The following is a 15,189-nucleotide window of genomic DNA, read 5'->3' as shown; positions in this document are numbered from 1 at the left end:
TGCCTGGAAGACTCTTCCTTTGGGTTATTACGAGGTGGTTTCTATCTCATAATTTAAGACTCAAATGTCTCCTAAGAGAGGCCTTCCTTGACCATAATAACTAAAGTGGCTCTCCAATCCCCTCCTCCCTTATTTGTCCCCTTAATCTTTTATTATTCTTTTATCACTTAAAACTATCTGACACTCTCTTATTTATCTATTTATTGTCTATCTCCCCCCTTCTAGAAACGATAATAAGAATAAAAATATGTCATTATATAAATTATTCACCTTGGAAATTAATGTTTCAACAGAAGTAATGTTAATTTGCTAAAAAATCTCAGCTTGCAGTAATATTAACTAAACGCCCATCTACTTAGCTGGGGTTGTCCTAAGGACTCCCGTTTACACCTCAAGAGAACATACTGTCTTCATCCCAATTTCCATGCATCGACACCTATTAACTAAAGTCAGAGTTCTTGGGTTTTGGGATCTTATCTCCCCTCAGCCTAATTTCCTTCTGGTTAGTTCTGAAATCCCAGAAGCTCACATAAGGCTTGAGCTTTATAGTCCCAGCTATCTGACTCCTGCCATGAGAACAAAGAGTAAGATGTTATTCTAGGCTAGTGCGTCTCCAAATTTAATGTTCACGTGAATCCTTCTTTGGATTCTGTTAAAAACTACTGACTCAACAGTTCTAGGTGGAACCTGAGATTCCACATGTCAAACAAGTTCCACTCAGGTAATGCCTGTTGCTGTTGGTCAACTGAACACACTTTGAGTAGTACTGGTCTAAACAATGAAGTCAGCAGTGGTTTCTCATTAGACATCTTAGCTAGTATATACCAAATCAAATACAGCCCAATGGTTCTGCATTTGTATTCTATGACTTAAATAATATTTTTATTCTTTAATTGCAGGATTTCAATGCTAAAGCATAAAAACATGGCAAATCTTGGGGCTAAAACTTTTTCAAAAGAAACACACTGATGGGGGATCCCTGGGTGGCTCAGCGTTTTGGCGCCTGCCAAGGCGTGGCCCAGGGCGTGATCCTGGAGTCCCAGGATTGAGTCCCACATCAGGCTTCCTGCATGGAGCCTGCTTCTCCTCTCTCTCTTCCTCTCTCTCTCTCTCTGTGTCTCTCATGAATAAATAAAATCTTTTAAAAAAATAAATAAATTAAAAAAAACACAGTGTGTTCCAGAAACACACTGATTATCACATTGATAACATGAATAGGACTCACATTATAGCTAAAATGTATCTCCATTTTCTGGAAAATAAGGTATACTTGTATTTCTAGGTCATTTAGGATCCCCAGCTCCAGATAAGGTTAAGAGAAATTAAAAGTCAGGACAGGGTAAGATAAATAAAAATTAAAATGAATGTAGATATCTGAAATCTCGGTCCTGAACAAACTAATTATTTATTAAACATAAATACAGCTTTCACCTCTGCCTGGCAGTCCTAAAAGAACTTGAGAGCAGTATAGGATCTAACAAAAGAAATTAACAGGTTAAGAATGAGGCCTGCACTTCACTGAATGACCTCAGACCTCTCAGAATGTCAATTTTCCAAACTTCAAAATGGGAATGAGAGATTACGAATGGAAGAACAGACCTCTGATGATCTGTGTGCAGGTACAATACTTGTTCTCCAACCCAGCCATTACTTGGCAGCCTCACCTCTAGGGGCAGGTAGGTATGCTTTTGTTCCTGGCCAACTTGCAGGCAGGGCAGGTGGGGATACTTGAGCTGAAGGTTGTATTTCTGCTTGAAATACTGTGCCACTGTGCACTCCACAGTCTGTCCACTCTCCAACTGCAAGGGAAACCTGTTTGGGGGAGGGGAAGGAAGTGTCAGAGCTCAGCATTTAATGCCCTCGCTTTAGACTTAGAACCATGGGAAGCCCCAGATTTGTCTTCATCCCTAACCAGCCTCTTTGAGCATTTCCACTCATGGGAAAACAGGCAATACAGGGCTCCCAGAATGAAGCTAAAGATGTGAGAAGTTCCACAACACTGAAGACCATAACTGACTCATCTGCATTTCTAGTGCTAAGCATAAAGTCTAACACACAGCAGGCACTCATAGCCCAGTAGTCTGAGGTCAGGAAAGTGGATGGAATCAATGACAGCTTCCTAAAGGCCTAGTCCAGGAGCCCCGCTTTCTTTTTCAGGAGGAGTAACAGGCTGTGAGAGAGAGATCCTAACACTTACAGAACTGACATACCAGCCAGGGTAAGACTCTTGTTCTAGAGGAAAGGCGGTAAAAATGGTAAGGAGAGTACCAAGGATCTGGGAAGTTTGGAAGAGGGATAAACTCTCACAGCTTATCTTCAAAAACAGGGCTCATCCTTAGGGATGGTAGGGGTCAAGGAAGGGAAAGGAGTGAAAGGAGTATGTTGGCATATCAGCCCTCTTCCATCAAGGTATGGCTCAGCAGCCTGTCAACTCACGTCTGATGGCTGGCAGGGCGGCGGGTAACATTACACACTCGGTATTTCCTCTTCATCTGTCCACAGTGGGTCACTTCCACCTTTAGGCCTGGGACACACACACTGCTTGTCAGGGTTGGAAAAGGCTGCTCATGTGCCCAGGCTTGGCCTCTCCCCTGAACATATCCCAAGGGGATCTCCTTTTAGGACTGAAGAAAAAGCAGTGCCATTCCCTTCCCCACCTGGTTGGGCCCTCACCTTTGATCTCCTTGGTGAAACGCACACGCTGAGAGTCTGTGAGGGGCTTAGGCTGCTCATCTATGTTCCTGATGTCCAGCACCTCACACATGAACTCAATCACCGGCTGCGCCTTGTAGAAGGCAGTGGCTGAGACTGTGGGGACAGGGTGGGTATAGCTCAGCTCAGGTTCAGTCTTCCAGAATAAATGGAGGCACTGCTCTTTACACCCTCTTCCTTATAGGGTATTGGGGTGGGGGAGGGGTCCCAGGGCTATAGGGATTAGACTAGGAGTGTGGTTGCAGAGCTGGGAGGGATGAGGCTGGGAGTGTGGTCACTGGACTCAGGGTGCCCCTGGCTCCATAGCTCTCCCCACTCACCATCAATGTTGAGCATCATCTTCCACATGGCAGGGCGCACAGACTGGTGAAAGCCGAACCAGACCTCGCGCCCACCCCCCAGCGGGTGGTAGTAGCCCTCAGGCGGTGAGAAGAAGGAGCGGCCCACGGGGGTGTACCTGGCAGGGACAGGCAGAGAACTGGTCCCTCGGGCACAGGCCCCCACCCTGTGAGGCATCCTGGGCACGGAGGAGCCCTGGCCTGGAAGGCAGGACACCAGGGCTTTAATTCCAGCTCTGATCTTTTACTGGTTTTATGACTGACCTTGTGCAAGTCTATCCTTTCTCTGTCCCACAGGGACAGATGGGGTAGAGGTCCAAAGAGATCTATAAGGGACAGGGCCGAGGCTTTAAATGTAAATGCATACTGCTTGGCATATGCCAGGGCTTCAACAAATGTTTTACTTGAAAGGCATACACTGTGGGACTTTAGTATGTGCTCTTCCCCTCCTCCCCACACAGCAGTTTTGCCAAGACTAGTAGCCCAGATACTAACTACACCCAGTACCTCATGGATGCCAGGTGCCTCATGGCGACATCCAGGGCTTGCACAGACTCCAAGGGAACAGGGATCTGGCCACTGACAAGGGCCTCATGCAGCATGCGCCAGCTAACAATAGCTAGCCATTTGATGGAGACCTTGAAGATTCGATCCTTCCCTTCCCCAGGGATTGTCACCTCAAAGTCAACCTTCAGAAGAAAGGAGTAAAGGATTGCTAGTGCGTTCCCACAGTCCAACATTCCTCCCCCCTGCCCTAGCGGTTCTCCACCACACGGATTTGCCAAGAATCTGCTCCTGAAACTGACAGGGGCTCTCACAATGAAAATTTCAGAGGAAATCCAGCCCTTTAGTCTGTAGCCACCTTAGCTGAGTACTGCTATCCCTCTCGGTCTAGCAGAAAGTCCTTCAGGTCTGTTTTAAGTCTAATCTCAGTCCATCTGGGACAGGGACAGACATACAGTAGGCTAAACAAACATCAGCATCTACTCATCCCTCACCCTAAAACACACTTTCTCATCATAAAAGATGAAGGAATTTCTGGACTGCCTGGCTCCAAAGAGGCCTACATGAGTTCTGACCCACCTCAGACCACTAACAGGTCTAGCCTGACTCCCGGCTTACCCGTTCATTGCCAATGGGCAGGGCTGTGACAGTGTAAATGTTCTTCTTTCCATCATACACAGGCTTGCGATCACCAAAGATCTGAGGCTTGAAATGCTGGACCATGTACTCCACCACTTCCCTGCAGGGACAGGAGCAGCCTGTGGAAACTGAGAGACTACTCGGAGCTCTTGGAAGCAATTTGATGTTCAAATAACGGCCATCCCCTCCTAGCAGCCACTCTAATCTCATCTACTCTATGGTAGCATTTCTCAAACATCAACATTCATATGAATCAACTGGAGATTTTATTAAAATGCAGATTCTAATTCAGGTCTAGAGCAGAGCTTGAAATGCTACAGTTCTAACAAGCTACCAAGAGATGCTTCTGGTTCTCAGATCATCAAGGCTCTAAAAAGGATCTGAAAGAGTAGGTACAAGTGCCTTCTGAGCAGAGCGGGAGGCAGAGAGGAAAAATGCTTATTCCCAGGGTCTATGTAGAATCAGGAATAGAAAGAATCCAGGCTATTCCAATCCCCAAGCTGAGACATAAAAAAGGTAGATGAGGTAAAGATATGAATTGGAATAGGAATAAACTGTGGAAGAACCCCATCTCTTTTACCTCTCTGAACCCCTTAGTCCCACCACCCCATTACCACTCCATTATAATCTTTTTCTTGATTTTATTTCCTGTCCTCTGCCACTAAGATCCCAGAGTGTCCATCTAACCTTCAAAATACCATCCCATCCAATTATCTGACCTCTTCACTTTCTAAACAAAAGCTCTTGAATGTTACTGGACCTCTTCACTTTCTAAAGCAAAGCTCTTCACTTTCTAAACCTCTTCACTTTCTAAACCAAAGCTCTTGAAAACTACTGGATAAAAAGACTCAAATTGTACATTGTAAGCAACTGTAAACAAATGGTTTCAATACCAATTAGGCTTTAGTACTATCAAGCAATTTTATGACCCTGATGGTTCCATCCCTCATAGATTGTGTCAAACTTTCTCCTCTACCCTCTAACTCCAGAACCCACTCCTACCTCCAATTAAAAGCAACTCTACTGACTTTAAAAAGAGTAGTGCAAGACAGGCAAGTCCACCTTCAAGTTCCCAGACATACGTATAAACAAATTTATATATGCATACCTCTTTTCCTTTTTTCCCCTCTCACATTTGAAATGTCCCTTCTATATATAATTTTTAAATATATGAAGATTTGTTCAACTTCAGTCATTAGAGAAATATGATTAAGATTAAGCCAAGATTGGGGAGCCTAGATGACTCAGTTGATAGAGCCTGCAACTCTTGATCTCGGAGTTGTGAGTTCAAGCCTCACATGGGGCACAGAGCTTACTTAAAAAAAAAAGAAAGAAAGAAACTGTGGGATGCCTGGGTGGCTCAGAGGTTGAGCAGCTGCATTTGGCTCAGGGAGTGATCCTAGAGTTCCGGGATCAGGTCTCACATCGGGCTCCCTGCATGGAGCCTGCTTCTCCCTCTAAGTCTCTGCCTCTCTCCTGTGTCTCTCATGAATAAATAAATAAAGTTTAAAAAAATAAATAAAATAAAATAAAATTGAAAAAAAAAATTAGGGATGCCTGGGTGGTTCAGTGGTTGAACATCTGCCTTTGGCTCAGGGCGTGATCCCAGGGTCATGGGATCAAGTTTCACATCAGGCTTCCCATGGGGAGCCTGCCTCTCCCTTTGCCTGTGTCTCTGCCTCTCTGTGACTCTCATGAATAAATAAAATCTTTAAAAAAAAAAAAAAGGAAGAAAAAAATTAGACCAAGATATAATTTTCTACTTATCAGAATCCAAAGATCAAAAAATCCAACATACTGGATTGGTATAGATATGGGAAGAGGCACGCGATATTCTGATAATGAGAGTATAAATTGGTACACTTACCTTAAAAAAAAAACCCACTGGTAATATTTCAAAATTTCTCAACATAGTATGCCAGCAATTCCACTCCTAGTAATGTATCCTATAGTTACACTCATATTTGAGTGCAAAAATGTATCTATATTTAATAATATTCAACAGTTTCACTTTTGTAGCAAATGTTTAGGCTAAACCTAAATGTTCCTCAATAGGTTTATTAAAGAAGTTATAATACAACCATTCAATGGAATATCTATGGAGCTATGCAAAAGACTGAGGCAGATATACCTGTACTGATAAATACTGTTTAGTGGAAAAAAGCAAAGTACAGAACAAGGCATATAGGATTCTATATTTTGTGTGTTTTAAAAAACGTTTTATATACACATATCCTTGCATACACATACAAAAATATATGGAAACGTACTTAAAAATGGTAACAATGAATCCCTCTAGAGAAAGAGACTAAGGGACTGGAGACCAGGGTAACAGATATTTTTTGCTGCTGTTCTTTTTGCAGTATTTTATTTATTTATTTTTACCTTGTGCATATGTAGTTTTCAAGTAATAACAAAATAAGTTAATTTTAAAAAGAAATATTGCCTCAGGACACCCAGATGGCTCAGTTGGAAGAGCATGCGACTCTTGTTCTTAGGGTTGTGGATTTGAGCTCCATGTTGTGTGTAGAGATTACTTAAAAATAAAATCTTAAAAAAAAAGAAATACTGCTTCTTCCAAGGCTAATTTCTCCAACTCTATGTCCTGTAATGTCTTCCTGTTTTAGCAATGAATAGGAACACATTCTTCTCCTCTCTGTCCTATACCTTTAACTAGCTTCTTCTCTGTTTATAAGCATATCCATGTCTCATTCTTAAAAACTCTTCATTCATTTTAACAAATACCGCAATGCACAATGCACTGTACTAGATCCCAATAAATCCCCTCTAACCAAACATGCTTCACTGTCAAGCTATCTAGAAAAGGCTATCTGCTCTCACTATCCCTACCACATTACCTTCCACTTATTCCTCAACTGACTGTAGTTAGATTACTAGCCCAACTACTCTGCTGAAACTGCTTTGCAAAAGGCACCAATTATCTCTTGATAGCCAAATTCAATGGTATTTTTCAACGTTTACTTTACCTGGAATTTCCGCCTCAAAAATGTCCTCGAATCTGATGATATCACCCTCTACTGATTTTCTGGATATTCTTTCAAGAGTCTAAAACTCAGCAAAGACTCCTGGACTTGGGACTTAGACATGCATCACTTACCGGTTGACTCTGCGAGGACACTTATCCGGCTTGATATCCACCTCGTAGTGGTAGACATCAATCTTAGGGATGTCCACCTCAAAGTAATTGGCCAGGAGCTTGATTGGTTTCCCCACAGTGCCAATGCCAGGCCGGCGAGGTGCCTGGAACACCTGCTGCAGGGGGGGCAGGTAGGCGCCTGCAGCTACAAGATAAAGAGGCTCATGAGGATACAGTCTCGCAATTCCTTACCATTCTGATCAGAGAAGACACAAGGCCTTCCAGAACAGGAACAAGAGAGTATAGGGGCAGCCTCTTTCCTGCCTATCCAAACCAACTGAGGGGTTCTACTGGCTCAGACAATCCATGTTCACTTTTTTTAAACCTCTCTACAGTTAGAAAAATTATCTTTGTTGTCTCTCTTCAATTCATCAAGTGAATACTTAATATGTTTCTATTAAATGTTAAGTAGAAGAGCTAAATCTGGCTCCCAATAATAAAACTTTTTTTCTTGTACCAGGTTAAGACATCTGCCTCCACCAGGTATCTGGTAAACCGAGTAGCTTCTCTTCTCTGCCAGCCAGATGCTCACTTCACTCATCACCATCCTGAACATGAAATAACAACATCTTAATGCTTCTCTGCAATGTAGGCAGGAGGAAAATCCAAAGAAGGTCAGGCTAGTGGGATGTGAGGGAGACAATGTTTTAGAAAGGATGAATGCAACTGAATGGCTGAGGTTGGAGAGACAGAAAAGTAGAAAAGGCTAAAAAAAAATAGAGCTGGGAGACAAAAGAAAGGAGAGAGGCTGAAAGAGGGAGCTGACAAAGAGGCCACAACTAGAAGTCACAGCAGAAAGAGGCTTGATCTAGGAAGGAAGGAAGGCTGGAGTTAAGGCCTAGGCAACATACAGGTTAGAGTTGGGAGTTTGAGCAAGCAAGACTGCGATTGGGGAAACGAAAAAGAAAAGGTTCAAAGGAGAAAAAGCTAGGCAATGAAGACAGGCAGAACACAGGAGGAGTCAAGAATAGGCTAGAGCAGAGGACTTGGGAAGGAGAGGCAGCCATTAGCATGCTGGAGAAGACGGAGATACTGGCTCTGAAGAAGAGAAGAGGTGCTCTGCACAGCCACAGCTCCCTCCACACAGAGGGCCCAGACAATAACAGAAGGAATCAATTTCAAGATCGAGCAGGCCCCTGGGAAAGGGCTAGGGCAGGGCCAGCTTCCACCACTTTCTCCTCTCTTGCCACCAGCTAGATTGCTGCCCCTAGTTTTATCTTCTAGCTTGAGAGGAAAGGGCGGAAAAAGGGACACTAAGAGAAGCCTTTGTCCACAGCTACTATTGTCCTTGCCAGTAGAGGACCAGCCCAGGTGGGAGGAGAGAGGGATAAACCAGCCCAGAATCTCCCATCATCATAGCTCTGCTTTCACAGTCTGTCTGGCTGGGGGATGGGGCATATCCTCAGCTGGGGGGTCAGGAAGAGGTCAGAACCATTCATGGGAGGGGCATGTTTCCCAGAGCTAAGCGGCTACGTCTCCTTCTAACCACCTGTCAAGCCCAGCCCTATCTGCAGACCGGGAAATGGAAACAGAAAGGGAGGCTCAGCCTGGGGGGGACAGGCCTTCAAGGAGTCAGCTCCAGGGGGAAGTGAAAGCCTAACTACTAGCACCTGGGTGCCTTCTCCACAAACAGCTGGACAGAAACTGCACACGAGCGATAGATGCAAACACCTAGTGAGACACGTTCCTGTCATGTATACCCAAACACACACTTAGACCTAGATGATTTACCTTTATACACATATCCCTCACCACTCTAGATCGTGAGTTCTTCAAGAGCAAGGGCTATATCTTGCCTCCTAGCCTACAGGAGGTGTTCAACATAAAGATATTAAATGAATGAACAAACAGATCCACAGACACATCACAAAGAACACACTAGCATACATAGCACCCAAACACCTGTAAACTGCTCAAAAACAATGATAAGCCTTGCACAAGATAAACATCCTGGCGGATATAAGAGATATTCTTCCCCTCCCCAAGCTTTTACATTCCATTCACCTCCTTAGCCTTCTAGGCTGAATAATCTTTTGGAGTCTTGGGAAAAAGACATCCCTTAGAGCTGGGGGGCTGGGTAGAAATGATGGGGGATGGGACAGGCACTCTAGCCTCCAAAGGCTTCTCTTCCCCAGAAATATAACTACACACCAAATTCAGCCTTAGGCACCCTCCACTCCAAGGAGGCTTTGGGAAAACAGGAGAACCCCCACCTTCCCCTTCATCCCCAAACTAGGGAAGGCGAAAGGGAGAACCTCTCTCCCATCCCATCCCCCTGCAAGCCTTAGACAGTACAAAGTTCCCCCCACCCCTTACCCCACCCTGCCCCCAGCTTTCAGTCTGAGAAAGGGAGACACTTCCCTTCAAACCCAGACAGGGACAGACGGCCACTTTGTGATGCAGATGAGGGCCCCAGCACAGAGGACAAAGCTTGGGCCTTGGGGGAAGGGGCGGGGCCCTTCCTTGCAGACAAAAGCAAGGAGGGAGGGGCCATGGAAAGGACACTCCCCCTCCCCCATCCCCAACCAGCCCTGAGAAGGAAAAGTAACAGAGCTCAAAGGCCTGGCCCAGGGATTTCTTCCCTGCAGTTTTGAGGCCCACATACCTCTTTAGGAGCCAGACTGCCTATTCAAAACACAAACTCAAGGCTGGGTTAGCTGTACAGTAAGACTAAAAAGCCAAACTCTTCTAAAAAAAAACTTGTCCACACCTGAGTATCACAAATTACTAAATATCCACATGTATGTGCTTAACCACTTAGGTTCACACTGGAATGTGATTCAATTCAATTACTAAATGTGCACTTTGTGTCAGGACCTAGGCATTTGCTGTTTCCACAGGTAAATTAGACATTACCTCTACCGTCCTGGAGCTCCCAATCCAGTGTATGTGCTTAGAACACATCTGAGCACAGAAAGCACATCAGGACACAAGCCCAGAGAAGCCAGCAGCAGTACCTTTAGTTTTGTGTACTGTGTCCTCCAACTTCCAAGAGAATAGTCTGGGCCTAGGAAGGAGGCAGTTATAGGGTCCCTCCATTCACAGCTTCCAGACTGAATTTTAATTACACCTTCTGATGAGGCAAAGCCTGTCCCACTGGCCAACTCCAGATACCAGGCTCTAGTCCCCTTCCTAAAAGCTTATCTCCTATAACAAGCAAGAAAGTCAATTTTTTCATCACTCCAGAGTCCATTAGGAATTCATCAGAATGAAATCATTAGCAGTCTGGTATGGGTGCCAGCTCCCAGCAATCCATCTGGACCTCTGTGACTTACTCCTACACAGGTTGCTGTAAATAGTCTCCAATCTTAGAAAACCAAGAGAGTTCCTAGAATGGAGAAAGAATCCTAAGGGAAGGAGAAATAGTTTTCTGAAGTCAGTTGCTCCTTGCACTCTACATGAAGACCTACACAGCCTTTACAAGATTGTTTTTGTTTGGGGGGGGGTAAAGCAGTCACTAAGTACTTATAGATTACTAAATGGATGCCTTGAATAAATTGGCAGGAGCTATTTCCTTGAGGGAGGTAAGATCTGGCATAAAGAGATGATGATTCTTCCACCACCAATGCCAATGAAATTCTTGTCCCAGATGAAATTCACATCCTGAATAGAAATCCTATGTCCACCCCTGGAGCAAATGGAAAGAGGTAGTGAGACAAGACCTAAAGGACTCCCAGGTCCAGAATGCTCCTCTGATCAAAGGGTAAAAGACCTAGGACACAAGCAGGTGTCACCATCCCACAGCCCATCCTGGAGACTCTGGTCTTCTTGAAGCTGCCCTACCCCAGTCTCTCCTCAGTTCTCATGTCCCTTCCTCCAGACTGCCTGTGGATAAGGAGAAGTTAAGGCTAACACCTGGGACTCACCAGGGTAAAAGCTATAAACCCCCCTCCCCCAAACGACTTATTTGTGACAAAAGCCTAGCTCGGCAACCTTGGGTCTAGTAACACGACCCTAACAGTTTCTGGGGAGCAGAGAAACAAAAAAGAAAAGATACCCAGTGGGGGACAGAAGCCACTAAAAATATTAAAGTACAGAAAGAGATTAGGCTATCACTTGAGGGGACATTTCAATGAAAAAATCATTATCTTTGAATTAAAAGATCCCATCTCTACAAAGTATTGGACCAGAAACGAGGAAACCAGGCAGACAGCCCCTTCCAGGTACACCTGGTACTCGCCTTGGTCTCTCGGTAACCAACACCTTTTGTGAGTCCTCTCTTCAGGGGGGGCTTGCCCCCAGTACATTGCCTTGGACCCAGTCTTTCCTCACCCCAGGGGCATAAGGCGGCAGCTTCCGTCAACCCGTTTTGGCAAACTGTGACTGAGGGTTTCCAGGATCAAGGAAGAGCCCCAGAGACGGGGAAGGGGTCCATTTCTATTTGCACTCTGCCAGCTGAAACTTAGAACGCGCCCCATCAGCGGGCTCTTTTTCCCGAGCCAAACCGGGCGGGGTGGGGGGTTGGGGGATCCGGGCAGCCACGCCCCCACCACCCCGGGCAGCCCCTTCCAAACGCCACCTCCGCGCATGCTCGGGCGCCTCCGCTCCATCTCCCCCGACTCACGGGGGGGAATCCCGGGCTGGATCCCCACCCACCGCCCCCTGACCCTCGCCCCCGCGTCAGGCCCGGCCGGGGCGGAGCTCACAGCCCAGCTCTGGCGCCTTCTCCCAGGAGACACCAGCCCAGCCCAGCCCCCGCCCCCCCGGCAAGCAGCAGCCCCGGGCCCATCTGTGCCGACCCCCTCCTCTCCTGGACACCTGGAGCCCGCCCCCTGCCACCTGCCGGGCCTCTCCCTAGGCCTCCCGGGACCTCCGGCAGTCCTTAGGTGCGTCCAGGCCCTCCTCCCAGACTACTTCCCACCTCCAGGAGCGCATACAGCCTCCGTGGGTAAACAGCCCCCGTCTTAGGGCTTCCTTCACAAGGTTTCCCCCGGAACTGCATACAGCCCCCTTCAAACTGGGCCCCCCATCCCATAAGAGCCCCTCTCCACACTCAGGAAGCCTTTCCTCACTCGGAAATCCTGTTCTTCGCGAGGGAGTCCCCCGGTCCGCGGAGCACGCACCGGCCCCCACTCAAAGGGGCCCTTACCTGCTCCCGAGGGTCCCGCTTCCATCCCATATACCCGTGCGGAGGTCAGGCGGCCTGGAGACTGTGGAGTCCAGAGTGAGGGGCCTAGGGACCCCGCACTCCGGCTGCTCGGGCTTCCGGGCCGGGCTCGGCACCCCCCCCAAGCCCGGCCGCTCGCGCCGCTGCCCCCGCAGCCTCCGTTGCCGCCGCCGCCGCGGAGCCTGCAGCAGCTCCCCCTGCGAGCGCCCGGCCAGCTGCCAGTGCGCAGGCGCGACCGCCAGGCCCAGGGGGCGGACGGGAACGAGTCAAGCGGGGCGCTCCGACGGCAACAAAGGCCAATGGAGAGGGGCGGGAGTGCCGGGGACCCGAGGCAGCGGCCCCTGGCGGTCACCCATCGCCATGCAGCCCGGCGGGAGGGCTCCGGTAGAGGCGCCGTGGAACCGCGCCGCGGCGTAAGCGGGGTGGGGCGGCGGGGGGGGTGTCCCCCCGCCCGCAGCGGCCTCTGGCCCTGTCTCTCTTCCCCAAACAGGTCCCTCCAAGCCTACACACCGCCTTCCCCCTTTGCACAAGCCACCCGCACATTACGGGAGCCCCACCTCATTCCCAGGCCCCCCTCTCGCACTCGGTGAGCCCCATCACCCAGGGGCCCTGCCTCCCACCTCTCCTCCCAATCACCCTCATCCTTCAAGCCTCGGCTGCAAAGCGACTGCCTCCGCGAAGCCTTTCTCCGTCCCTAGTCACTGAACTCACTGACGCCACCCCCTCTTCCAGGCCGAGTGCTGGGCGCTGGGACCACAGATGAGAGAGACCCTGCCTACCCTGGAAGATGTCACAGTCTCAACTTAAGTGAGGCACAGAGTTCTATCTTCGGGACCTGGGAAGCACCTGCCTCTCCTTTCTCATCCCTCTCATGAGGGGAGAGCTTACCCCTCAACTCAATCGGCTTCTGTCCTCACCGCGTCACTTAGAATACTTTTTGTGTCAAAATTCAAAGGAAATTTTTTGATTCTTATTTCTCCGCAACATCTGGCACTGGCCTCTCCTTCCTTTTGGGGCCTTACTTGGCTTTAGAATTTTCTGAGCTCTCCTATTGCCTAAATCTTTGTCAGTCTTCTTGAAGGGCCCCATGTTGGCTTTTTTGCCCCATTAAATAACAGTGTTCACTATGGTTTCAAATCCAGCTCTCTTCTCATTCCACTCTGCTTTTCCCTTGAAGGTTTCATCCTTCTTATGGCTCAACTATCCCTCCAAATCTCGATCTCCAGCCACGTCGTAGACTCATATTTCCAAATGTATGCTGGACAGCTCCACCTGGATCTCCAGCACTGCTAATTTGAAGTCCAAAATCAAACTCTTTATCTTTCTCCCACAAATGTGCTTGTTCTGTACCTCCCTTCTCTACAAATGGAGACGATTTCCAAAAATAATAGTTTCTCTCCCTTGCTTCTTGCCCCCATACAGCTGTTCACCAAGTCCTGACATGTTTACCTCCTGACTTGCTCTCACATGACCCTTCACCATTCTGCAGGCTCCTTGTGCTACTGCAGATCCTTGGTGCTGGTACATACCTTGCCAAAAGTAACATAGCCACTTCCTTGCTAGTCTTGCAGTTTCTGGGAACATTTCTCTCATTCAGTTTGCAGCAGTTGAGAGGTGGTAAGATACCCATTTCAAACACCACGTTCCCATATATTCATATGTATTCATCCATATGTATTTTTTAATGCCTACTTTACACTAGATGCTATGCAGAGGGCTAGGAGCTAAATAGATCATACCCAGTCCCTACACAGGAGATTAATTTCTGACACTTACCATAGTGTGCCTTGCTTCTCTGCAGCAGGGGTTCTCAAATAAGCAAGCATCAAAATCATCTGGAGAGCTTGTTAAAACATTGCTGAGCCCCGCCTCCAGAGTTTGTGATTCAATAGGTCTTGGGTAGAACCCAAAACTGTGCTTTTTTTTTTTCAGGATGCATTTCTAATAAGTAGCTAGATGAGGCTGATGCTGCTGATCTAGGGATGAACTGCTCTACAGCATAAAGTTAAGAAGAAAGGCTCTAGAGCCAGCCTGTTTTGGCTTTAATCCTGGTGCTGCCATTTACTAGCTATGTAATAACACAGGGCAAATTACTTTTGCTGTGTCTCAATTTCCTCCTTCCCCATTTTCAGGGATGGAAATAGCACCTACCTCAACTGGGCTGCATGTAAAGACCTTAGAACAGTACCAAGAAGAATGCAAAGTATTAGCCCATACTGTAATCACTGTCTGCCTCTTGTACTATATTCTAAGTTCCTGAAGAAAAGGGACCAAATCAGATGCATCTTGTCCCCCTTTAGTGCCTGGAACAAGCTGTGCCTAGAATTATCAGTGAATATGGGCTGATCTGAATCAAATAGATGGCATCAAAACATCCTCAGAAATACCAAGACCTTTGCCTTGGTATAACGAAGCTAGAAGCTCAGCATTCCATTAGAAGAGCTGGAATCCCCTGTTCTAATTACCGTCTCTCACTTAACTTTGCAGAAAGGCACTGACCACTATCTGGCTCATCTCCAAAGTGGCCAGTGAAATCAAGCCTGGCTCTGGCCTTCCTGAAGACCATCTCCACCATCAGGGGTTTCACCCCAGGCTAAGCAAAGAGGTAGAGTTTAAGGGAAATTCTCATAGCATTCTGGTATTTTTAGGCAGACAAATTTCTTCCAGTAACTCCTGATGTACTTTTCTCAAAAAGCTAGTGGATCCTTGGCTATTTGAAGTTCAATCCTTGC

At 47.2% G+C, this 15,189-nt stretch overlaps 1 protein-coding gene across 2 annotated transcripts in view; it reads right to left on the bottom strand.

The window, feature by feature from the left end:
- Nucleotides 1-12,691, bottom strand: part of AGO1 (argonaute RISC component 1) — a 35,744-nt gene extending 23,053 nt beyond the window's left edge. For both annotated transcript variants that reach the window (XM_041738510.1, XM_041738511.1), the window contains exons 1-8: nt 12,440-12,691; nt 7,312-7,495; nt 4,173-4,293; nt 3,558-3,739; nt 3,033-3,169; nt 2,674-2,808; nt 2,437-2,524; nt 1,665-1,812 (exon numbers count right to left, since the gene is read on the bottom strand). In XM_041738510.1, coding sequence (XP_041594444.1) covers nt 1,665-1,812; nt 2,437-2,524; nt 2,674-2,808; nt 3,033-3,169; nt 3,558-3,739; nt 4,173-4,293; nt 7,312-7,495; nt 12,440-12,464 — 1,020 coding nt within the window. In that variant the 5' untranslated portion in view covers nt 12,465-12,691. The remainder of the gene's footprint in view (nt 1-1,664; nt 1,813-2,436; nt 2,525-2,673; nt 2,809-3,032; nt 3,170-3,557; nt 3,740-4,172; nt 4,294-7,311; nt 7,496-12,439) is intronic.
- Between the last annotated feature and the right edge of the window lie 2,498 nt (nt 12,692-15,189).

Source organism: Vulpes lagopus, chromosome 23 (assembly GCF_018345385.1).
Source record: "Vulpes lagopus strain Blue_001 chromosome 23, ASM1834538v1, whole genome shotgun sequence".
In the NCBI taxonomy this organism is placed as follows: Eukaryota; Metazoa; Chordata; class Mammalia; order Carnivora; family Canidae; genus Vulpes; species Vulpes lagopus.
This window is presented reverse-complemented; position numbering and strand designations above follow the sequence as displayed.